The 24,176-nt window shown below is 47.2% G+C and overlaps 1 protein-coding gene across 1 annotated transcript; it reads left to right on the forward strand.

Annotated features, from left to right (window-relative positions):
- The first annotated feature begins 11,805 nt into the window (after window positions 1-11,805).
- RAX (retina and anterior neural fold homeobox) lies at window positions 11,806-17,852 on the forward strand. Its single transcript, XM_003121712.4, has 3 exons — window positions 11,806-12,352; window positions 12,618-12,874; window positions 15,474-17,852. The coding sequence occupies exons 1-3, from the start codon at window positions 12,064-12,066 to the stop codon at window positions 15,972-15,974; spliced, it is 1,047 nt and encodes a 348-aa protein (XP_003121760.4). The 5' UTR covers window positions 11,806-12,063; the 3' UTR covers window positions 15,975-17,852.
- Window positions 17,853-24,176: the final 6,324 nt, after the last annotated feature.

Consider the following 24,176-nt stretch of genomic DNA (forward strand, 5'->3'; position numbering starts at 1 on the left):
AGAGTTTGGCGTTTATACCCAGCTAAGTTGGCTAATTGCTAAACAAAAACAAACAAACAAAAATACTCTTAAAAAAAACATAGCAAAGTAAGTAGAAGGGAGGAAATCATAAAGACAACACAAATCAGCAAAATAGAAGACAAAAAAATAGGAAAAAAAGAAAGCTCAAAAGTTGGCCTTAAGAAAAAAAGAATCAACAAAGTTGACAGATGCGAGGTAGACTATTCAAAGGGTATAAATACAAATTACCACCATCAAAAATGAAACAGGAGTTCCAATTGTGGCAGTAATGAACCCGACTAGTAACCATGAGGATGTGGGTTCAATCCCTCACCCTACTCAGTGGGTTAAGGATCCTACATTGCTGTGGCTGTGGCGTGGGCCGGCAGCTGTAGCTCTGATTTGACTCCTAGCCTAGGAACTTCCATATGCTGCAGGTGTGGCCCTAAAGAGACCAAAAAAAAAAAAAAAAAAAAAAAAAAAGAAGAGAAAAAGAAAAGAAAGAAAGGAAAAAGAAACAGGATCTGCACTACAGATCCTCCAGATATCAAAAGTTTAATAAGAAAAAAAATCCAGAAAACAAAAGCAAAGTGGAACAAGGGAACATTATAGAGAATTTTATGCCAATAAATTTGACGACATAGTGAACCTGACCAATCTTTGACAAAACATACCTTATAAATACTGACACAAGACACATAGAATAATGCCACTTTTATGAAAGAAACAAAAATAATTCTCAAAATTCTATCTATAAAGAAAAACCCAGGCCCAGGTGACTTCCCAGGTAAATCCTATCAAATATTTAAGGAAGAAATAACACCAGCCCCACACAGACCATTTCAGAAAATGAGAGGAGGGAATTCTTCCAAGTAATTTTATTAGGTACATACCCTGACCCCAAAATCTGACAAAAACATTATAAAAACAGAATAGCAGGCCAAAATCCATGTTGAACAGAGAAGCAAAACCCTTTCCAACTGTAGCAAATCAAATTCAACAATATAGAAAAAGGATCCTAGATCAGAAACAAGTTAGCTTTATAAATAAGCTACATATAAGTTACAGACTGGGAGAAAATATTTTTAAAATTTATGTCTGACAAAAGACTAGAATCTGGGATATATATGTCTTTTTCAGATGTACTTATATATAAAGATATATAGTTTATATAAATTACAGTCTTTTGTCAGATATGTTATATGATTTATATAAATATATATTTAAACCCCTCATAATTCAATAATAAAAATTTTAAAAATGAATGAAAAAAGAAAGGCAAACTATTTGAACAAGACACCTAGCAAAGGAAGATATACAAATGGCTGAGCATATTACAAGGCGATTGCTGTGACTGCCCAGAAAATGAAAATTAAAACCAATCACAAAATGGTATTTTACAACAGATGCACTAGAATGTTTAAAATTTAAAGAACAGACAACAGCTGTTGTTGATGAGGATGTAGTGCAATTGGAATTCTCTAGATTTTTGGAGGGACTGTTAAGGTGACCACTTTTGGGGAAAGTTCTGGCAGTTTCATATGAAAGTAACGTATTAACTAAACTAAACTACCTCTGACCTAGCATTCCACTCTCAGGATTTGAAAGCACACGTCCTCAAAAAGATGGGTCCAAGAATGTTCGCAGCAGCTTTAGTCATAAGAGGCAGGAAGTAGCAACAGCCTAGTGCCCATCAGTGGGTGGATGGATAAGCAGCCGTGGACTACTCATACAACTCAGCAATTAAAATGAAGGAAACTCGGAGTTCCCTTAGCAGCTCAGCAGTTAAAGAACTCAACTAAGATCCATGAGGATGCAGGTTAGATCCCTGGCCTTGCTCAGTGGGTTAAGAATCCGGCGTTTCCGTGAGCTGTGGTATAGTCTGTAGATGAGGCTCGGATCTGGCGTTGCTGTGGCTGTGGTGTAGGGACAGACAGATGAATACACAGATATAATAGAACAACATAGCAAATATTAATTTAAATATCTAGGTGGTGAGTACATGGTGTTTATGCTCCCTTCAACTTTATCCTATGTTTAAAAATTTTCTAAATATATGTCTTATATTTTATAATTAAATGTTGGGGGCAGAATGAATGAACTTCTCTACTTTAGCAGCTCTAGTAAAAAAGGTATGACAGGGAGAAAGGCTGAAACGAATGAGTGAAATGAAGTTTGGGGATTCTCTGTGCCTTTTAACCTTTCACTTCTTCTCTGCCCAAGCATTTGAATAAAGAGCAGATATTTGTTTCATACTTGTGTTCATATGTAGGACTTTGGTTTAAGAGATCAAAGCATCGAAAGACATATAAATGTGACTCCCTCAAAAAATGAACATTTCTGTAAAAATTTCACATCTCACAAGACAATTAAAATATAGAAGTTAAATTAAAGAAATATACTCACTGTCCAACCACAGGAATTCTGGTGGGACAATTCATGTTTTCTTGTTCTCATAGGGATTTAAAAGACTCCTAGGTGTTCAAGCCAAAAGTAGTGTTTTTTGTGGACTTTCAGATCCAGGACAATGCTAAACACAGAATGCTCAGCCGGTCCCTAGAGTCTGTCTGCCTCCCTGTCCCTTCCTCTCTGTCCCCTCTCCTCCCTCTCCTCCCCCTCCTTCTCCTCCTCTCCTGCTCCTCCTCCTCTTCTTCCTCCCTTCCATGGCCAGTCCATGTTTTGATCATAATCACTGTCAACAGATGTCACATCCAAAAAGTCTACCTGAAGATGTTAGAGACATAAAATGTATTCCCATGCAGTCACAACATAAATCCCTAAAATACCTCGACAAAAAATTCCTTCCACAAGATTATAAGGTGGCTCTTTCAAATAAAAACAAATTTGGGAAGGGGGGTGGTGGGAAGGAAAAACAAATTTGCAGGTTTGCTGCAGTAGAACTTGGACTATCCCTAGGTTATGTTTTTTGCTTTTTCCCTTTAAAAATTATTTTATTATTATTTTTAAAGTGTGGTAAAGTACACATGACATAAAATCTGTAATTGGTAAGTGTACAGTTTTAAGTGTACAGTTCTGTGGCATTAAGTGTATTCATTGTCAGGCAACCATCACCACTATCCATCACCAGAACTTTTCAAACTTCTCCAACTGAAACTTTGTCCCCAGGAAACACTAACTCTCATTCCCTTTTCTCCCCAGACTCTCAACCATCATTTTACTTTCTGTCTCTAAGAATTTGACTCTGTAGGAACCTTACATGAGTGGATCAGACAATATTTGTCCTTTTGGACTGGCTTATTTCACTTAGCATAGTGTCCTCAAGGTTTATCCATGGCAAAGCATGTGTTAGAATTTCCTTCCTTTTATGGCTGAATAAATCCCATGATAGGTAGATAGCATATTTTGTTTATCCATTCATCAACTGATGGATACTGAGTTGAGTCCACATTTTGGCCATAGTAAATAATGCTACTAGGAACATGAGTACATAAATATCTATTTCAGTCCCTGCTTTCTTTTTTTTTTTTTCCAGTGAAACTGGGTGGAATTCCAGCCAGAAGTGGAATTGATGGATCATCCTTATATTTTTGTCTACATTAGCAGTTTAGGGAGCTACAAAAATTATGTTTGGGGAAGATAATAAAATTTGGTGTCATATAAATTAATTTCAGATTCAGAAATCTTGAAATTTTTTTGCCTCTTACAAACCTTTTCATTATGGAAAATGTTCAAACCTAACCAAAGGTAGAGATACACATCCACACATACCCAAGCTTAACCTCTTTACCCTACTGTAAAGTGTATAGTATCCCATCCTTGGGATACTATAAGTTGTCACAATTCCATCTATAAACTGATGACGTCATTCTTAGATGGGGTCTAAGTCCTTGAGCTATAGAAGGATAACATCAGTGTACACACTGATGCTTGCTTGTTTTCTTAAGTCATCTCAGAAACCTTAAAAGATTTCCAAATTGTGCTTGGAATTCCTTTAACAATGCATACACCCTGCAGTAAGTGCAGTAAGCTCCTGACCTTTGAATGAAGATACTTCTGGGGAGCATCTTGAAAACTCCATTGAAAGCATCTGATGGTTCAAAGGGGTAATTAGATTAGTCAGGACATATAAGATCAGCATTTTTAGGGCTTAAGGAGTCAAAGGAGAAAGTACAATAAAAATTGACAAACAAATGTCTGTAAAGTTGCAGTCCACTATAAAAGCTAATAGTCTGCAGAGAGATGCAGGAGGCACTTTGGAAAAAGAATGACATTCCCTAAGATGATGCACCCCGCTAAGAGAGACCCCGGTGGCATGGGCTCTGAGCAGAGGGCAGTGGCACTGCACAGAACCCGTCTCCTCATTCGATGAACACTCACATCAAAGGCAGTGGAGGCATTCCCAGCCGGCGCTGATGTTAACGAGACTGGAGTGGACTCAACTGACTTTTGAAAGCGATCAAATGATTTCTGTGGACTATTTGGGAAGGAAAGCAAAGCAATTTGACATTTTCCAAACCTCTGGGAAATAATGAATATCTTAGAAAAACTCTGGAGGACTGAGTAAAAGAATGTGAAAAAATGTATATTTGTGCTAATTAATAGCTGTGTGAAAGGAGACAACTTATCTAATCTGTTTCCTCATTTGTGAAATAGAGTTGCTTGCAGTTATTCATTAAATCAACCACGACTGTGTGCTACATATGTTCCAGATACTAAGGACCTAAAAATAAGGTCCCCGTTCTCATGCAACTTAGATTTTAATGAGGGGAGACAGCTAACAAACAAATAAACCATAATAGATGAGATAGTTTTGGAGAGTAGAAGGTGCTATGAGACAAATAAGATGCCAAGAAGGATGATGTGAAATGTTTGGGGAAGGGGATTGCAGGCAGTGTGAACAGTCAGTCAGTGCAAAGGTCCTGAGGCAGGAAAAGGCTTGGAGGATTTCAAGAAGAGAAAAAGGGGGAGTTCCCTTTGTGGCTCAGCAGTTAACAAAACTGACTAGGATCCATGAGGATGTGGGTTCAATCCCTTGGCTCACTTAGTGAGTTGGGGATCTGGCATTGCTGTGAGCTGTAGTATAGGTCACAGACACAGCTCAGATCATGCATTGCTGTGGCTGTGGTATAGGTCAGCTGCTACAGCTCCAATTTGACTCCTAGACTGGGAACTTCCATATGCTGTGGGTGCGGGCCTGAAAAGCAAAAAAAAAAAAAAAAAAAAAAGGAAGAAGAAGAAGAGAAAAAGAGCCAATGTGGCTGTAGTCCAGTCAGCAGATTGGAGAAGATGGGAGAGTATTCAAGGAAGCCATCTGAACAGTAGAGAAGAGGTGAGTCTTACAGAGCTAAATGGGCTTAAGGGATACAGGTGACAGCGGGGAGAAAGCATTATGGTAACATTGACCTTACAGGGTGCCGTGAAGATGAAATGAGCATTGGCTCCCTGATAACTGCACTTTCAAAAGGAGGAGGAGAGAAGAATCCTGGAGATGGCTGAAATCTGAGTGGGGGCTGGGTCAAGGCTGCTGCAAAATGGGCATCCTCAGATTTGCCTTCTTAGCACTCTAAGAGGATTGATAGGCTTCAGGGCCATCATCCCCTTGAGATAAATGTCTCTTGTGCTTCCCCTAGACACTCTGAATTCAATTAGTTTAATTAGAAAACAAGTAAAGAGGAATTATCCTAATATAGCTTTGCTCCTAACAACTCAAAAAAGCCAATTTCTCTGGCAGAAATCCAAGTCTCCCTCTATTTACATATTCTGAGATAATGATGTAATGATGTAAATGTCCCCTTTTTTGGCAAAAGGGTGGACATTTCTGGCCCAAGAGATCATATTTTAGTTTCAACAGTAATGATACTTTTGTATTTCTTCATTCCTTAATGAAATAGGAGAACTGTTGCGTTAATAAATATTTTTAAAGCATTATTAGGGTCTAGGGGAGGGGGAAAGAATGCCCTGATTTTCAGTGTTTGCTGATTTCTGTGGTGAAAATACTCCTACTATGGCTGATTTCAACTCACACCTGGGAAGTGATGTTACCCTTTGACTCTCACAAGACAGGAAGAGCTGGTTCCCGTACACCCACAGGTAGAAATATCAGTCGTTTGCCAAATGCCCTGCAAATCTATTGCCAAGGGAACTTTTGCTCCTTCATAGAAGCCACTTGGATTTGCATCAGCTGCAAAAGCAAGCTCAGGACCAGGTAACTGTGTTGATAAATTGGGGAGTGGTGTGAGGAGTAACTGTATTGTTTGGGTGCAACAAACATACACGTTGGGGATTCAAACACAGACTTACTCTATGCACAAGCATGGCACGTTCATTGAAGGATCCTGAGAGCTGAGGGGCAGTGGTAAAGCCACGGCAGCCTGGTGTAGTCTGGGAGTCCTGAGACCGGCCTCTAGCCCAAGCCCCGCCACAGACACCCTGCCTCATCTGGGGCAAATCATGCAACTTCTCTGGGTCCACATTTCCACATCTACAAAGGAAAAGTGGAGGATGGAAGTGAAAGAGCAGACATGATCTACATTAAGCTTCCTCTTTTTTTTTTTTTTTTTTTTTTTTTTTTTTTTTTTTTTTTTTTGGCTGCATCCACAGCATATGGAAGTTCCTGGGCCAGGGATCAAACCCACACCATTGCTATAACCAGAGCCACAGCACTGACAATGCTTAACCTGCTTAGCCAAAAGGGAAATGCTCCTCTTCTAATTCTTAAGCATATGGTCTTTTGAAGTAACAGAACTCTGAATTGGAAACTGATTAGAAAATGCTGTTGTTCCCAAAATAGTGTAATTCGGAAACAATGGAAGTGTGAAGTAGGACAGACCTCTTGCTAATTACTGGATGGTTGTCAGAGAGCAGTGGTCCCTGTTCTTACACAAAAGGAAGACTTTCAGACAAGGTGTTACTGCAGGGAAACACAACACCTCCCAACTGCCCTACATTACATTTTTGATTAGATGAGATGTCTGGTTCCTTATGCCATTCCGACAGGGCTCTCAACGCAGACAGAGATGCCAGTGAGGGCCATCTCTTCATTGCTATATGTATTTTAGCCACAATTATGTGATGGAATGTTTATTTACTGCAATATCCCTATATCAACGCTTACTTCAATCTGAAAACAGCAGGGAAAATTCAGGTGGTCATATTGACTAATAAACTAGTATGTAGGAAGTATGCTGCTCATTTGTGCCAATTTCGTGAAAGGGACCGGTGAATATTATTAGTTGTCTCCTTATATAAATAGAGTTTCTGGAGTTCCCATTGTGGTGTAATGGGACCAGAGGTGTCTCTGTAGCACAGGGACGCAGGTTCGATCCCCAGCCTAGCACAGTGGGTTAAAGGATGGAATCTGAGGTGTAGGTCACAACTACAGCTCGTATCTGATCCCTGGCCCCCGGAAGTCCATCTGCCCTGGGGCGGCCAAAAAAATAAAGAGGGGAGTTTCTGATAGTTATCTCCAAGTACATTTTCCTGATATACCTTCTATGGTGCTTCAAGTACGGAAATGTTTCATCTGTTAGGAAGATCCAATAGTGAGATATGAATAAGCACAGTGTATTTTATCTCTGGTCTCAATATGTCAGTATTAAAGAGAGAGTTTAGCTATCGATTTTTTTCGATGACTGTCAGCAGCTTGTATATTGTGCCTGTGACATACAATATTCAGCAGAGTATAGGGGAGAATGCATTGCATCAAAGGCAGACAAAATAAATATCACTTGCTTAAAAATATATGGTTTACAAACCATGGAGAGTTGAATCCCCTGCATTTATAAGGCAGCCTTGGGAAGGTAAATGTCATCATAAAGCATATCTGTCATCATTATTATTGACTAAATAAATCATAGACTTCCCATCACATCTTTTTCCCTTCCACATCCCTCATTCCTGTATCCTTTGATCCCAAATTTTCTTATTTCATCTGCTGCTTCTCATTTAGCCACAGGAGAATTAACGGTACACACACCATATTGGGATAGATGCATGAAGTGATTAGATGGATATTCCTGATAAAACACCAGGGTTCAAATCCTGGCTTCACCTGAAACCAGCTCTACAGCCTTAGGCAAGTGACTTACCCTGTGTCTCAGATTCCTCATCTGGAAAGTGGAGATAATAATAGTGTCTGCCTCCCAGGGTTATTGTGAGGAGTAATCAGGTAATCCTCATAAGGGACTCAAAAGAGTGCCCACTGGCATATAGATAATAACTGTTATTACACACACACACACACACACACACACACACACATTAGTTCTTGACAACAGAATTGGTTGAACTATGGTGTGTATGAACGTGTTTAAAGATTATAGGAGTTTTGCTTTGGCTATAACCAAAGTTAAGTTGCTTTGCCTGCATGACATCTATCAGCTTATGGGAGGGGATGGTCTTCCAGTGTGGTATGAGACAATGGAGTTATTCCAGAATTAAAATACATCTACTAAGGGGACAGCCTCCCTGCAGACAATTGAGTTGGTTTTATACACTTTATGGAGCAATATCCCATAGGTCCTCCAATAGATATGTTTTGCCCAAACCTAAAACATCACCTTCAGGTGAAATGACCAGGTTGCCATGCCACGAGCTCACTCTGTGATGAGGTCCCCTGCCCACCTAGGGCACAGAAAACTCCCTCCATAGATGCCTATCTTCTCAAGAGGGTTGTAGGTGAAGGTCCACTTAGAATACTTGTGAAATGGGACCTCCTGCATACATCCAAGAAAAAAGAGCCAACTTGATTGCATGTATAGGCTTCATTTTCTTCACTCAAGCCAGTCCCCACCCAACCCTTTCCCCCAAATCTCCCAACTCCTATTGTCATTCTAGATTTTCCACCACACATCACGCCGAGCCTCCCACACTTAGACATCCCTCATCCCCCACCACCCCCACTCTCTTCACTTCTGGAAATGTTTCTCAGAACCAGCCAAGTTTAAAGGGGATGAGGCTGGGTAAAGTTCAGCCCACAGGTGGGGGCTGGGAGGAGGGAGTTTTCTTTGATCCACCTAATGAATTAATGAATTAAACAGAGGTAGAGTTCAGAAGCCAGGCTCCCTACTTTTGCCGAAACTGGGCTGATTACGAGCTGGCGCAACTGCTGAAAAAAATGCAGCTTTGGGCTAGAAGAATTAGGGACATGGCCGAGTCCATTCATCTTCCCTAATCGAGTTCTTGGGAAATACACATGTAGATTAGCCTCTAACAATGACCCCCGGCTGATTGCTTGGAGTACCCTCCACTGCGCCCACAATAGTATTGACTAGCTCTTTATGTTGCGGACAAAAGGCGTCCCAACCTCCCCTTGTCCTGTTTTGCCCCGTTTCCCCGTGGTCCCTCGCCAGTGGCTGTTGAAGTCTTTTCTACTTTTCTCCCGAGACCCTGAAATAAACAGTAAATAAAAGCTAACCTCACCTGGACCTATTAGGGAGAGCTGGGCAGTTCCAGAGGGAATTAACTTTGGAAAACAAGACCATAAGCCCCTTAACGTGTGGGCAGGAGCTTAAGAAAATGCTGCCAATCTTTGTTTAGCGGTGATTATAGAGATCAATTTAATATTGGGAGAGTTTACATAAAAAGCATACTCCATCAGAGGGGAAACAGCACATCCCAATTAATTAGTATGCCCTCTGGTCATCAAGGTGTCAGCCAACCTGGACTTTGTAACTGGTTAGAGGGAGCTTGTGGGTGCCACTAGATCCTTTTTGGAAAGAAACACATTTTGACAGCCTAGAAAACGTGCAAAGGGCCTGGGTGGCAGGCTTCCCCTGGACTGGGCGGGAACCTCCCAAGGGTTTGTCCTGTTGTCCTGGACACCAGTGGCCACGTCTATGGGCTTTCACTTCATTTCTTTGGGGAACTAAGCGGCCTCAACCTCAGCCTCTTACATGCAGGATTCAGTCTCTGGGAAGGATTAAAGATGGACTCAGACCAAGATGTGCCTTGATTCTTTTCAAAAATATCACACTCTGCCATACAAATGACAAATGAGGGGCAGCCAGAAAGCCCCGGACAAGGAGTTGGTCTGAGTTCTAGTGCCATCCCCTCCACTTAATAGCTGTATCATTTTGAGCCTCAGTTTTCTCTTCTGCAAAATGGAGACAAATGTATTTGTCCTGTTCATCTCAGAGTTGTGAGACTAGGATGGTAGGAAGAATGTGCAAGTCCTCTGAAAACGATATAAAGTGATATGCAAAAACTGTTAGATGCATATTAGTTTTCATTAATTCAGTTTTTTCTTATAAAATAATTTCCAATTCGAATCAGCATCTCAGTTCTACCTTCTGCAAACTGACATGTTTGCTATTTTAATTTACCTTTGCATAGTTTCATTGAAAACTGAGAGATTAGTGTACTGACCCCCACCATGTGCCCATCACAAAGAATGAACCATTTCCATCTAAAGATAGTCACATGTCCCTATTAATGTCTTTAAAACATTAATTTAAGGATGGAGGAACCTAAGATATGTGTTTTTCTCGTGGTTTTTCCTTTATCTTGTCTCCCTGGCTGGATGTTAAATTTCTCAAGGCCAGCGGCCCCAGTCTTTCCTTTCTTTTGTGATGTCCATGTGGCCACGACAGAGTCTAATCCTCAAAATAGACGCAATAAATGCTGGTCTCAAGGCAAGATGAAACCAACCAATGGTAGGAGGGTAAAAGTGTCCCTGTGTGGAGATCAGAGGGCCTCTGCAAAGGAGATTTTAAGAATCTCTATTTTATATCTACATTAGATGACAGATAACTAAACTTACTGTGGTAATCATTTATATAGGGCTGTGTGTGTGTGTGTGTGTGTGTGAAATCATTATGCTGCATACCTTAAACTTACAGAGTGCAGTATCTCAATAAAGCTGGGAATCAAAAGAAAAAGAACCTCTAGGTCTTAAAAGCATTTTGGTTCACGTTTTCTCCTACAGCAGTTTACTGAGAGCCGGAGGCTGTCTCAGGTCTGATGAAAATCCCTTCCCACTCAGCCTGAGTTTGGGTCATCTCCTTGGCAGGGAAAATTGTCCGGTGGGGAAGGTTCCCTCAGGAGGAATAGTCTTCGAGGGTGAGGAACCCCTAGCTGGTCTCCCACCGGCTTGAGCTCGGCAATACATCCGACTCGGCGCCTCCCAGCCTCCTGCTGGGCCGTCGGACACTTGAGGTCGCCGGGCCTGGGGGCACAGATGGCCCCACGGCCCCCTGGAGCGGGCGCCCGGGTCGGAAAGTCTGCGAGCGGAGCTTGCAAGGCCGAGGTGACTGGGAGTAGTTAAATGAGAATAGAGACAAACAAAATAAACCCAAAGTCCAGGGCTTCGGACTATGGAGCCGAAAGAGGAGTGTTCGCGGGGGTAAAAAGAAGAAGGGAAAATTTAAACTAGAAGTGTGGACTGACTTCCTGGTAAAGCCGGGTAGCCTCGGTTGGTTCTTCCCAAGGGTTGTCCCGGGTACTCATCTCTGCAGAGGAAGAGCGTCTGGGGGCAGCAGGCGAGTCTGGGTGGAGAGATGAACCCTAGGAGGGAGGCAAGCCCGAAGGGGTTGGGGCAGATGAGACCAATGGCGTCTGCCCCATTGAGGCAAAAATGGGGGGAACAGGCCCCTGGAGCCTGGTCCCCAAGCTGGTTAAACACCCCCCACTATCCCGGTCCCCCGAGCGTTCGGATTGTCCAGAGCTGATCAAGAAGCTGTATGGGAAGGTTCTGAGGGAGGGCCCCGCCCGGGGTAGCAGGGCGAGGACCCTGAGGCTGGGCGAGGGATGGGCCCGCCCTGCTGCGGGGGGAGGGACCAAGGAAGAGGCTGGGATGCAGGCGAGAGGGGAGGAGCCGGGGCGAGCGGGGTCCCAGCCTTTAGTGCCCGGAGCCTCAGCCGCAGGGAGTCGGAGCTCCAACTCCTACCCGGACCCCGGCGGCAACGGGCCAAGCGCTCGCCCACCTCTAGCACGCGCAGCCCGGGTCGTCTTCGCCTGCGGAGCTTGACCTTGGGTAGGGACCTCTTGGGTTGGACCGACGGCCCCAGCCGGGAGGAGCCGACCTCGAGCCTCTGCTCTCTGTCTTTCAAGCAGGCGGCGCAGCGGAGAGCGCGGGCTAAGTCTTCCTGCGTCCCCGCTCTCCCCATGCACCTGCCCGGCTGCGCCCCCGCCATGGCCGACGGCAGCTTCTCGCTCGCCGGCCACTTGCTCCGCAGCCCGGGCGGGAGCACCTCGCGGCTGCACAGCATCGAAGCCATCCTGGGATTTACCAAGGATGACGGGATCCTAGGCTCCTTCCCGGAAGAGCAGGGCGACCGGGGCTCGAAGGAGAGGGATAGGAGGCCTGGCTCGAGGACTGCCTGTCCCAAGGCGCCTGCAGGAAGCGCGGAGCCCTCTCCGCCCCCCGCCCCGGCGCGGGCTCCCGAGTACGAAGGTGAGTGCGCACCCCGCCGGCTCTGGGACCCTCAGGGCTTCTAAACTTAAAGAGATCCGCAAGTGGAGAAAGCCATCTGGGCTCAGGGGTGGGGACTGTGTGTATAACAGGAGCTTCCAACTTGAGCTCAGAGAAAGCTTAGCAGCCCCTCGCAGCGCGCTCCCCGACCTCCAGGGCCCATCTCGGAGCCCACATGGATAGGCTGGGGTGGGCCCCGGGATACTCTGGGGAGTGTCTCTGACCGTCCGGGGTCTCGTCGTCCCAGACCCTCGCTCCTACTGCCCCAAGGAGACCGGGGAGGCACAGAGGAGCCCTGGACTACCTGTGGGACCCGCCGCCCCCAGCGACTCAAAGCTGTCAGAGGAGGAGCAGCCCAAGAAGAAGCACCGACGGAACCGCACGACCTTCACTACCTACCAGCTGCACGAGCTGGAGCGCGCGTTCGAGAAGTCCCACTACCCCGACGTGTACAGTCGAGAGGAGCTGGCAGGCAAGGTCAACTTACCCGAGGTCCGGGTCCAGGTAAAGCGCCCAGATGGAACCCCGGGAAAGGCGGAATCTCAAGCTTGCAGTCAATGTTCCCTTGAATCCCCGGGCGTCCACGCATGTATTTTGGCACCTTTCCCTTGGGCTTTTCTAGACTTGGAGCCCCATAGGAGCGTAACACACCTTCCATGGGCTCCACGTAGTAACGTCCCTGGGACAGTCTGTTCCAGTTTGTGGTAGCATCCCCCTTAGGGAGGGGGCCTCCCTCGCCTAAGCTAAAGAGAAATTGGGAATGGCTGGCAAAATGAAGAGGCTACCACTTGGTGTGTGGGAGGTGTGTCGGTGCAGGAAGCACTGAGTGAAGAGGGAATGTAGGCAGTGGCTTCAGGATAACCGGATTGCGGCCCCAAATGCCACCCTAGTCACTAACTGCGCGCACCGCGTGGAAAATGAAAGCCTCATCTTAGGAGGGGCCTGGCGCCGCGCAGTTGAAGCTTTCGGTGGATTTGTTTAAGAAACTGACTTTTGCTCCTCTGGTGCACATCCAGCCAAACTTCCCGCTGCTGCAGAGGTTTTTTCTTTTTATTTAAAGGGGTTTTCGCTTTAATTAAAGCTGAATTATCTTTAATCCCTGATCATTAAAATATTTGAAAGCCTTAAATATTTGCTAGTCATCTGTGAAAAATCTGGGAGGATTTCCAAATTGGGAGAGTTTACAGAGGCCTGAAAGAGAGACACTGGGAACAAACTTCACCTCATCTGAAAGGCAGTGGAACTGCTGGGATTTTTGGGTGTGTGTAATGAATTAGATTTCCGGGAAATGAAGATACTCAGATGTTTGGAACTTTTAGCCTTGTCTTAAAAGTAAAAGTGGACAGGCTTTTGCCTTTTGTCTTTACTGCTTAGTTTTAAGGGGGTTAAAATAATGAGTGAATGTTATGATTTTAAAAAATAGTCCCCTAATATGACTCGGGATCATCTGGGAAGAACAGTTCAATTTCCCCTAGTTTGGGACAGTGGAGTTGCAGTGATTTCATTGAAGAAGTGGACATTTTAGCACCTGCTTTTCCGGGAGGGAGGATGGGGTAGGAAGAGGGAAAGAAAACCAGTAAAAGAGGAAGAAAGGGGAAAAGGGCAAAGCACTCCAGCCCCCCTCGGGAATACAGGCACAGCTAATTCAGGGGCTGCCTTCACACCTCGCTCCCACCTTCCTTCCTTTTGTTCCTTCCCTCTTACTTGTTCAGGGATGTTTGTTTCTCCTCTAAGATGTGAGCTTCTTGAGAACACTGTCTGTGACTTCTCTGTGATCACAGGGTCAGCACAGTGGCCCAGCATATGGCACTTAGAGTTCTTAACACATGGCTATGATGTAATCAGTTGGGGTGGGGGGGCTAGACAGGGTCTCCCATTGTGTTGAGTACAGCATTAGAGCAGAAGAGCGGACTGTCCCAGGCTTTGGCCTGGGACTCTGGATACTTAGTCTGAAGACTATAGCTGATATTTTGGGGGATGGAGAGGGATGTGAGAAGGAGGAGGAGGCAGTGGGGTGGGAGACCTCACCCATGCCAGTATTTCTCTATGTATCTAATCATTCTGGGAAAATTGGGACCTCAGATATACAGATGAATCTTTCATAGAAAAGGAGGCAGGGTACCTACATTTTGGGTTTTTTTTTTCCTCCTGAACTCCAGTCATGCACACAGTTGCCACACACTGCTCAGGTACTGGGTGGCTTTTTCTCAGTTTTCCTAGGAGGTCCCTTCTCCCTATTATTACCCAGCACTGCTTTTGGTTTTCTCCATTCTGAGGTGGCAACAATTCCCACATTTCCCTTCATAATTGTAATACTGAGGCCATCAATTTGGCCAAAGTTCTTTTTAGATTCTCCAGTAACTAGACCAATCAATTCTCTATGTTCTGTTCCTGCGGGTAGTAATTTGACATTGAAACCTTAATGACACCCTTTCCTGTGCTTTATCAAATCAGTAATGGAAGTTTCAGCGTTAAGAGACTAGACTCCACTCTTGGCCTGGACTTTCTATATGTAAAGAAAAAGTTGAACTCATTGAACTCATCTTAGGGTAATGTCAAAACTAACTTCATATAGTAAAATTAGTTATTAAACTTGAACTATTGTAATCATTGAAAGTCATTTATAAGACATATCAGAAATACTAGTCGGGTATTGATTAAATAAATATGAAAACCTTACTAAAATAGCAATGTGCACATTTAGACATGCCAGGAATAAAATCAACCAGCAGGTCACAGAATTTTGGTAAGACCTGCTTTCCCAAGTCCCATGGTCCGATTCCAGGGTTACCTTTCTTTTCTTTTTTTCTGAGCACCTGTTTGGTGCCAGGAGTTGTAAACAGATACAACTACAGCTAAGGGTGGAGTAAACAGGGACGAGGTTGGGAATACCACGAAGGACGGGGACGAGACAAAGAGATTCAGCGGGCAGGAGAGAGAAGGGGGAGGAGATAGGAGAAAATGGAACAGAAAAGGATAATGTGGGTGGGCAACGAGTTGGGGGCGTGAAAGGTGCAGGTGAAATAGCAGAATCCCAGTTTTGCTCGGGAGTGGGGAGTCCTGCCTCCGCCGCAGCCCGACGGCGCTGTGCTGCCTTTCACAGGTGTGGTTCCAGAACCGACGGGCCAAGTGGCGGCGGCAGGAGAAGCTGGAAGTGTCGTCCATGAAGCTTCAGGACTCGCCCCTTCTCTCCTTCAGCCGCTCCCCGCCAGCCGCAGCCCTGGCGCCCCTGGGGGCCAGCCCGGCAGGAAGCGGGGGGCCGGCGGGGGGCGCCCTGCCGCTCGAATCGTGGCTTGGGCCGCCGTTGCCCGGCGGGGGCGCCACTGCGCTGCAGAGCCTGCCGGGCTTCGGGCCGCCGGCGCAGAGCCTGCCAGCCAGCTACACACCACCGCCGCCACCTCCCTTCCTGAACTCCCCGCCCCTCGGCCCCGGCCTGCAGCCCCTCGGGCCGCCGCCGCCGCCTCCTGCCTACCCGTGCGGGCCCGGCTTCGGGGACAAGTTCCCGCTGGACGAGGCGGACCCGCGCAATAGCAGCATCGCGGCGCTGCGCCTGAAGGCCAAGGAGCACATCCAGGCCATCGGGAAGCCGTGGCAGGCCCTCTAGGGGCACCGGGGACGGAATCAGGCCAGATGCCCATCCTGGGACCCGACCCCGAGCCGCAGGCGTGCACCTCTTCTCCCTGGGTCCCTCCCACTCGACCACTCTTGCCCTGTGCCGCCTGAAGACCTGGACGCGCGTCTGCACCTGGCTCACCGCGGAGGGCTGACCCTCAGGCCAGCAGAGACCCTCTGGCCACCACTAAACCCTCACGGCTCCCTGACTTTGCCGCCGGAGGGGGCCGGGAGACCAAGCTCCTCCCACCCCGGAGGGCTCCGGAGCCTGCAGGTTCAAGGCCCCCAAAGCGCCTGACCTCCCGCCGCACCCGGACGGCGTAGCAACTCATAGAAAGACGACCGGGAGGAAGGAGAGGAGGAGAAATAATTTGAGGGACTGTTTGTATAAGTAGTTTCAAAGAACTGGGGAGGAAAATTAAAGATTTACCTGTTTTGGTTTGACTCAGGTTAAGCGCGCCCAGGACTGCGGGGTCGGGGAGGAAGGTATGTGTGTGAATGAGGGTTCTGGTGGGGCTGCAGTGATGGATATGGGGGGGGTGCGGGAAAGCAGAGGGCTGAGCGAGAGCAGGGGCTCCTCCAGGCATCCTCCCGGGGGCGCTTGCTGCAGCGGAGAATCACTCGCATCCTCCACGCCGTGGCGCCCTACACCGGAGCTCCTTTCTCCCCGTGCGGCCGGCGTCTGCGAGTGAGTGGGGTTCTGGGCGTTTGGAGCCTCAGGCTCAGCTACTTGCACGTTCCCAGTCCCTCGACACTCCAATATTGTGCTTCGACTGCTACTTAGAAGCAGTGACCGCTATAGGAAGGGGTCTACCCTTCCTAATGTAAGAGTTGAACTTCCCAAAGTCCCCGGAGGCCCCACCTCCCTCTTTCCAGCTCGCCACAGCCCCAAGGCCCCTCTCAGATTAGTGTATAGGTCACCCACTCGGGGCCAGCCCCTGCTACCCAGCGTTGATGACATTAGTGCTTCGAAGACTGAAACAGAGCAGTGTATGCTTTTCTAAGTCCGGCGCCTCCCTCTTGCCTGCCCAACTCGCTCCGTAACCCCGAACCCAGCGGTTGTTTGACACGCTTCGGGTTAGCTGCCGCACTCGGAGAAAGTGTCCTGGAGCGCTCTACGCCGTGACCCGAAGGGCACATCCTCGCGGGCGCTTCGCGGGCAGGATTGCAGCTCTTTGGCGCCATGGGGGGTGTGGGGAGTCTCCGTCGTCTTCAGAAGCTCCGGGGGTACTCGCGGAGGCCCCAGCGGAGGCGAAGGCGAGTACTCCCAGCCTGAGAGGCTGCGCTGTGAATAACCCGGATTTCCGTCGTACAGGTACTCTGGCCTCCCAGCTATGGGTGCCCCTGGGAAGACGCAGCGAGAGCCTTAGCTTCTGTCCGTCGGTAGCATGTTAGTGAACTACTCCAAACCTCTTTCCTCGTCTACATGAACCCCACCTTCCTGGGAAATGGGAAATATGGCATAAGACCACATTGTGTAAAATACCAGTGACCTGACATAAGGTATACACATTGTGATTTCACTTCTCTGATCCCAAGTATCCCTGTGCTGCGCTTGGGTTCCTGAAACCTACTTGGGAAAAGGACAACTGTTCCTGCGCTGGGAGTAGAGGGAATGTCATCACAGGATTCAGTCCCTGCCATGTGGGTCCTAAGAGGCTGTGGCATAACTAGGGTTGTGTACCCCTAGACCCTCATCTGGTGCCTTACACATACATAGTAGGCTGATCAGTAAGAATTTATTGAATGAGTTATTTTCCCCATGAGGTAGGGAGTAATGTACTTGCACTTTCTCTGACAAGGGTGTTCCATAAGGAAGTGAACGGAGTGGTCCAAGTAATATCAACTCTTGACATTAAAAAAAAAAAAAGGTAAACTAAGGATGAGTGTGTGTGTAATTTCATTCACTTTGGTCTATCTTCTCTATTATTTTTTAATGCCCTCGTTTTACTAGGAATGATTATTCAGAGAACTTCCAACTTCACTGACCCTGGATGCATTCTGCACTTGCTCTGCTTTCTTTCTCCTTAGTCCTGGGCACCTCTGACCTTGCACATCTCACCATCAGCATCTTCTTTGATTCGTATAGATCCTTTCCTTTTTTCTCATCTTTGCCATTTTTCTTCCTATTCTTTCTTTTCTTTTCTTTTTTTCTTTTTTTTTTCATCTGCAGCTTTCCATCATTTTCTTCTCCTCTTTTGCTATTTAGTTTAGTCTGAGAAGGAATATTTTGAACTACCTCTTTAGGCACCAACAGAGTAAGCCATACCTGGATTTCAGGGACAAGTCCTTAGAAAATGATCAAAATACTAACAGATAATGATCATTGAAAGCTTGCCATGTGGCCACACTCTTCTAAGTGGTTTTCACTTTAGTTTTAAGCCTCACAAAGACTCTATCAGGAAGATTCCACTAGGCCCATTTTGTAAATGAGGAAACTGAGGCACCGAGAGGTTGCACCAGTTAACTATGTTTGTAAGCATTGGAGCTGGAATAACTAGAAGCCCTGGCAGTTCACAATCATAGTGAATGTTCAGGAAATATTTGCTGAATAAGTGCTACTTATTCCAATTCCCAAGAACAGCTCATTAGGCCACACTGGCAACTGAGATGCTGAGGAGTAGGTGCTAGCTGTGAGTGCCTTCCTGGGTTTCCTGGAGGAGGTCTGGACAAAGCATCTGCCCCAGCACCCCGCCCCCCATCCCCGCCACTCCAGGGGCCTGCCAAGGAGGACAGCTCTAAGAGCCTGCCAGGTCCAGGAGAAGGGGTGCAAGTGAGATGAGAAGCTAGTACATAACTCAGACTGGAGGTGACAATGGCTTGTAATAAAGCCTCAGGCGGTCCAGAAATACCCAGTGCTGCTGCTCAAGCTCCCAGCTACAGAAAGCGGTTTTCAGAGGCTCTGGCCAAGGTGGGGTAACGGCTTCTGAAACTAAACTGTGTTGGCCCTGATTTGGGGCAAACAGACACCTTTCAGGCATTTCAGGGGGAACACCCCCCCCCCCCCCCAGTAAACCCGCATCACTTGGAAAATGGTTCTTGGGTTTTCGACGATGCTGCTGCGGGTTTGACTCAGCCGATGATACACCATTGTCCACTGTAGGGGAACAGGAGCCAGTTAGGGGTTTTCTTACGAGGTTTGGGGAGGAAAGTCCGTGTTGTTCTAAGCAGGCCAGGGTTCAGGCCGACTAGGATCCATTCAATCTAGGAGGGGGGCCTTGGGGACGCTTGCTCTGGCTGGCTGAGGAAGGTAAGAAGATAAGACTATCGAACCGCTCCTTCTCTCCTCCTGGGAACCAAGTTGGGAGCCGCCCAGAGTCTGGCTCTGGACCGCGGGGGCGGGGCGGGGAAGGCCGCTTCGGATTGGACGGCTCAGAAGAAGGGCGGAGTCGGGCGCGGCCGGTCGAGTGGGGCAATGCTGACTGTCCTGCGCCCTGCGGGGACCCAGCGCTGATTCGGTGATCCCAGGTCGGCGCAGAACGGGTCACCCCGCTAATCTAGAGACCATTAGCCACCCCCGTCGCTTTGGGAACATTTCGATTTTCACATTTCTCCCTCTATGGAGGAGTTTCTTCATGCCCACAAGGGTATTGTATACGCCCCACGCGCAGCGGCTGTGGACTTCCGGCGGCAATTTTTCTGTTCCGCGGGAACGCAGGGGACTGAGGGCATATCCCGATCCCCTGTCCCCGGAGCCACAGGATCCAGAGGCGGCAGCAACCGCTCGAGGTCTTCCTTGTTCGGTGTCCTGGAGCCCGTCAGTGAGGACCCAGGTCGGTCCTGGCTGTTCATCTATCATGGGTTTTCCGCTCTCGGAACCCGGTTCTGCCTCCTGCAGGTCCCAGTTCCCACCTCTGCTGAGGGGAGGGTGATTGGGAAGGATGTGGGTGAGACGGGGTAGGAGGACTCCCCTTTGGGAGGAATAGGCTTCGGCCAGAGGTCAGCAACTGATTGCGGGCGGCTCCTCTGTATTTACCTATTTTAAACTTACGGTGTTAGGGGAGATGGGAAATGTTTAACCAAGGAAGACAATCCCTTCCCTTGTCCCCAACCATCTAGAATCCGGAGACGGGAGGCAGGGAATATTCTTCCTTCCGTCTCTCGGTCAAGTTCATTGGTAATTGAAAGTCTTTGAGGAGAGACCTCTGAATACTCAGGTTGGGGAAGCGAGGGCAGTCCGAGACTCTGTTTGCCTTCAGCCACGCCCCTCTCGAGGGAAGTGTACGGAAGGGACATCAGGAGCCTGGACGCAGCCGCCCTGGTGACTTAGCAATTGCTGTGATGCCTCCTGCTGGCGTCCCCACCCCCAGCCTCGCTGCTTGCCGTTCCCGGTCTCAGTTCCTAGCCTCTTTTACGCCAAGAGAACCACTTTAATACACGAATGGAATGCAAGCCTTCGGGAGGCCAGCAGAAAAAAAATTTCAGAAAAGATAATGAAAAAATGGCCTTTCCTCTCCACTCAGCAAGCTCGAGTTCCTCACAAGCCTTCGGGGCTCGGCCTGCGTCCTGACCCGCCTGGGAAAGGCGAAGCCCAGCAGAGCCAGGAGGGCGCTTCCGATTATTCAAGAGGCCTATGGTACGCTTTCTGCCCAATGTCCTCCCCATAATTGGGAACTGGCTCTAATAATCTGGCCTCAACTTGTTAAGTGTGCTATAGTGGGCAGAGTTAATGACTCATTAGGGATTAATTCCTTAACTGTGCCTTAATCACTCACTATAAAACCCCATTCGTAAAACGGGATTAAATCGTCTAGATCCTTGGCCATGTCTCTCACAGCCCTGGAAGAAACAGAGAAGGCTGTGTTCCCCCACCTCCTGTGGGTCATCTTCTTAAGGGCAGGTGCTGCATGGCCCCTCAGCGTGAAAGTCAGGAGATTTGTGGTCCAGTCCTGGCTGTGACATGGCCCCTTAAAGCTAGATCCCCAAAACCTTCCTTTATCCCTCACCACCCACCATAGACTCCTGAAATGGAACACCTCTCTGTACATGGAATAAGTGTATGCGTTTGCAGGTTTTGAATAACTGTGCAGGAGGCTACCTTCTTGTCCAAAGTAGTATGAGAAAGCTTTTTCCAGTACTAACAGCGGCTGGGCTCTATAGTTTCCCTATTTTTTTAAATAACCATTAGGGTTTTTTTACCTTCTTAATTTTCCTAGTATCTTTATTCCGGAAACTTCCATGGCATGGAGGACATGTAATGATGGATAAAGCATCTCCACCCTCAAGAAGCATGGCCTAGGAAGAGGAAATAAGGATAAAACTGAACACATTTTCAAATGCCTACTGTTTTTCTCCATCTGGAGTCCCACGGGCCACCACAAAACAGATACATTCAAAACAAAACTTTATTTGTCTCTACTCTATGGCTTCCTAAAAACCTTCTTAAAATTCTCCTTTCTTGCATCATTTATAGCCACCCAAGGGATACAATGAAAATCATTCTCGAGGCAACTTCCTTTCTGTTTTGTTTCTCAGCCATTCATCTTCCAAACTTTAGCTGCCCAATACAAAGACATAACTCAGCCTCCTTTGCCATCAGATATGATTAAATAAAGATCAATGTCATGGAAGGGAAAACACTTTTAGAAAGAAAATTCTTAAAAGTCCCGGCATGCCCGGTTCTTGTTTCTTTTCTGTAGTCTGTTGGCTACAAGGCAGGTGCGATGCTGGCCCTGAATCACCCTATCTTGGTGCAGGTCATGAAGCCGCGTGTTGAGGAAGTTGAGTAATAGGATAGAAGGGTCCATATGTGATAAGTCCCTGACACTGGCGCACCATGCTACCTCTGGACTGACACTTGGACTCTTGATTTTAAGTCTCATTTTTGGGCACTGTCAGCCAAACCTAACCCTAATTCATTCATTCCTTTGCTTCAATCCCTGTATACAGCTAACTACTTAACCCCAATAATTTACTTCAGAACGTCTCACACAGCCCTGTTTTCTTAGCCAGTTCTCTAGCTCGGGGCTTTATCATCTGTCACCCAAGGTGCTTGGCCTCCCATGGCATTCGGTGCTTCTCCTGGCTCTTACCACACAGAGCCCTATTTTACGGTTATTTCTTTGTTGATTCTTTTACAACCCTTTATTGGGTTGTTACAGCCTCCATATTATCTTCTAGTCCCTCAATTCCTTCAGTCAGGTGAAGGCACACTCTAAGTCAGAATTAAGTGCCTCAGACAATTCCTCTATTTAAGACAGTTCCTCAACAGAACATTGTAAATTAATAATTTTTAAAGAAAATTTTCTGAGGGTTCTGTCGTGCATCAGTGGAAATCAATCTGACTAGTATCCATGAGGACGAACGTTCGATCCCTGGCCTTGCTCAGTGAGTTAAAGATCCAGCGTTGCTGTGAGCTGTGGTGTACGTCATAGACACAGCTCGGATCTGACATTGCTGAGGCTGTGGTGTAGGCCGGCAGCTACAGCTTCTATTCAACCCCTGGCCTGGGAACCTCCATGTGCCATGGGTGCAACCCTAAAAAGAAAAAAAAGTGAAAAAAAATTTTTTTAAAAAGGCAGTTCCTCTTGGCTCATGGGGCAAAAGCCAAGCTCCTGATGAGTGTGGCAGCTGAGGCTCTTCTGAATCCTACCCAACCCATCTTTTCAGGCTTATCTCTGGCTTTTCCCCTCCTCACCCCACTTCCCTCTTCATCCTGTGTTCAAGTGACACCAGAGGACTCTCTGCACCTCACTGGTCCACTTTTTTTTTTTTCCCACCTTGTGACTTTGAGTGTGACTGCATCATCTGCCTGGAAGGACGTCCTACCCTCCCCCTCCTGGCAGACTCCTTCAGGTCCTGGCCAGATGCCACCGCCCTCTGTGCACCTGGCCTTCATCCCTGTAGCAGTTCCTGGTTCCTCTCCCCCCCAGAGCACTTTGTGAATGGTGACTTGAGTGCTGTGCCAGCACTTATCCCGCAGCGAAGTCCTCGGCCCCCTGGGAGACGGTGGGCTCCTTAAAGGCAGCTGTCTGAGCCTCTCCTGCAAAATTAGTGCCTGACCCATTGGAAGCAGTCAGGAACTGATGAGCAATGACTAGTGCAGGGGTATGTGAGTCCCAGAAAAAGCACTGCATCCTGTAAGAGTTTATAACAAAGAATCTGCCCTCGCCCATGAAGTCACAGACAAGCTCTGCTTGACCTTCAGTCCAAGCCCTGAAAGGAAAACAGAAGTTAACTGGCAAAAGTTGAGGGGTGGGGAAGGCACTGCATGTGCAAAGGAGGAGGAACTGGGGCCAGTCTGAGGCTCTGGAACGAGGCTGGTCTGGCAGAGGACAAAGGACAACTTAGAGATAAGAGTCTGTACACTTTTAGGAGGCAGGCTCCGCATCCGACAAGACTCATGGCAGGGCGGCAGGTGCGGGGGGGGGTGGATTTTTCCAACATAGGAAGTATGTTCAGCTGCCAGATAGCCAAAAATTAACTAATGTCCGCTGTAGGTGGTGACATAGTCTTTTCAAATAAATCATCCTCTCTGCTGTATAAAAGCTGGGAAGGAGGCAAGGGAGAGTTCTAGAAAACCAGTTAGAAGTTTATTGCAATGATCGAGGGGAGACAGCATGACAGCTTCCTCTTGTGGTGACAAGGAGGCCAAGTTGGAGGTTGAATGAGGAGACTGTGAGTTTGGTCTGGATCAGATGAGTTTGAGTGTAGATGTTGGGTAGACAGCTCCAAGCACTGGCTTGGAGCTCAAAGAGCTGGTTGTTAGCCGAGCTCTGAAACCAGCATGCAAATGATGAATCCCTGGGCAGAGATGAGATCGCCGAGGGAGTGTGGAGTGAGACAAGGAGACCTTTATCAGAGCCTTGAGTGGCTCCAGCATTTTGTGGATGATGTGGGAGGAGTCAGAGGAGTAAAATCAGGAAAGTGTGGTGGCATGGAAGCTGAAGAAGGAGAGCTTCAAAAGGGAAAGAATGGGCCACCAGAATGTTATTCTTTTAAAATGTAAAACTTAGCCAGTAATGAACCAAGAAGATACAGCTTTTGCTTCCTACAGGGGGACAGGATGCAGCCACTTTGGAAACACTGCCAGTGTTTTCTGCTTCCTGGGAAGTAGTCACAGCGGCGGCCGAACCACCACCAACCACTTCTCCAAGACAGCGAGATCAGGGCAGGAGTTGACAGACTTTGCCTATTTTTCTATTTTCATTGACCCTATTCCTGACCCTACTTCTAAACCTCCTCCCTGCCTATC

This window comes from Sus scrofa, chromosome 1, assembly GCF_054392235.1.
Source record: "Sus scrofa isolate SSC_HxYL_T2T_F1_AM1 chromosome 1, Sscrofa_HxYL_maternal_Yorkshire_Landrace_v2.0, whole genome shotgun sequence".
NCBI lineage: Eukaryota > Metazoa > Chordata > Mammalia > Artiodactyla > Suidae > Sus > Sus scrofa.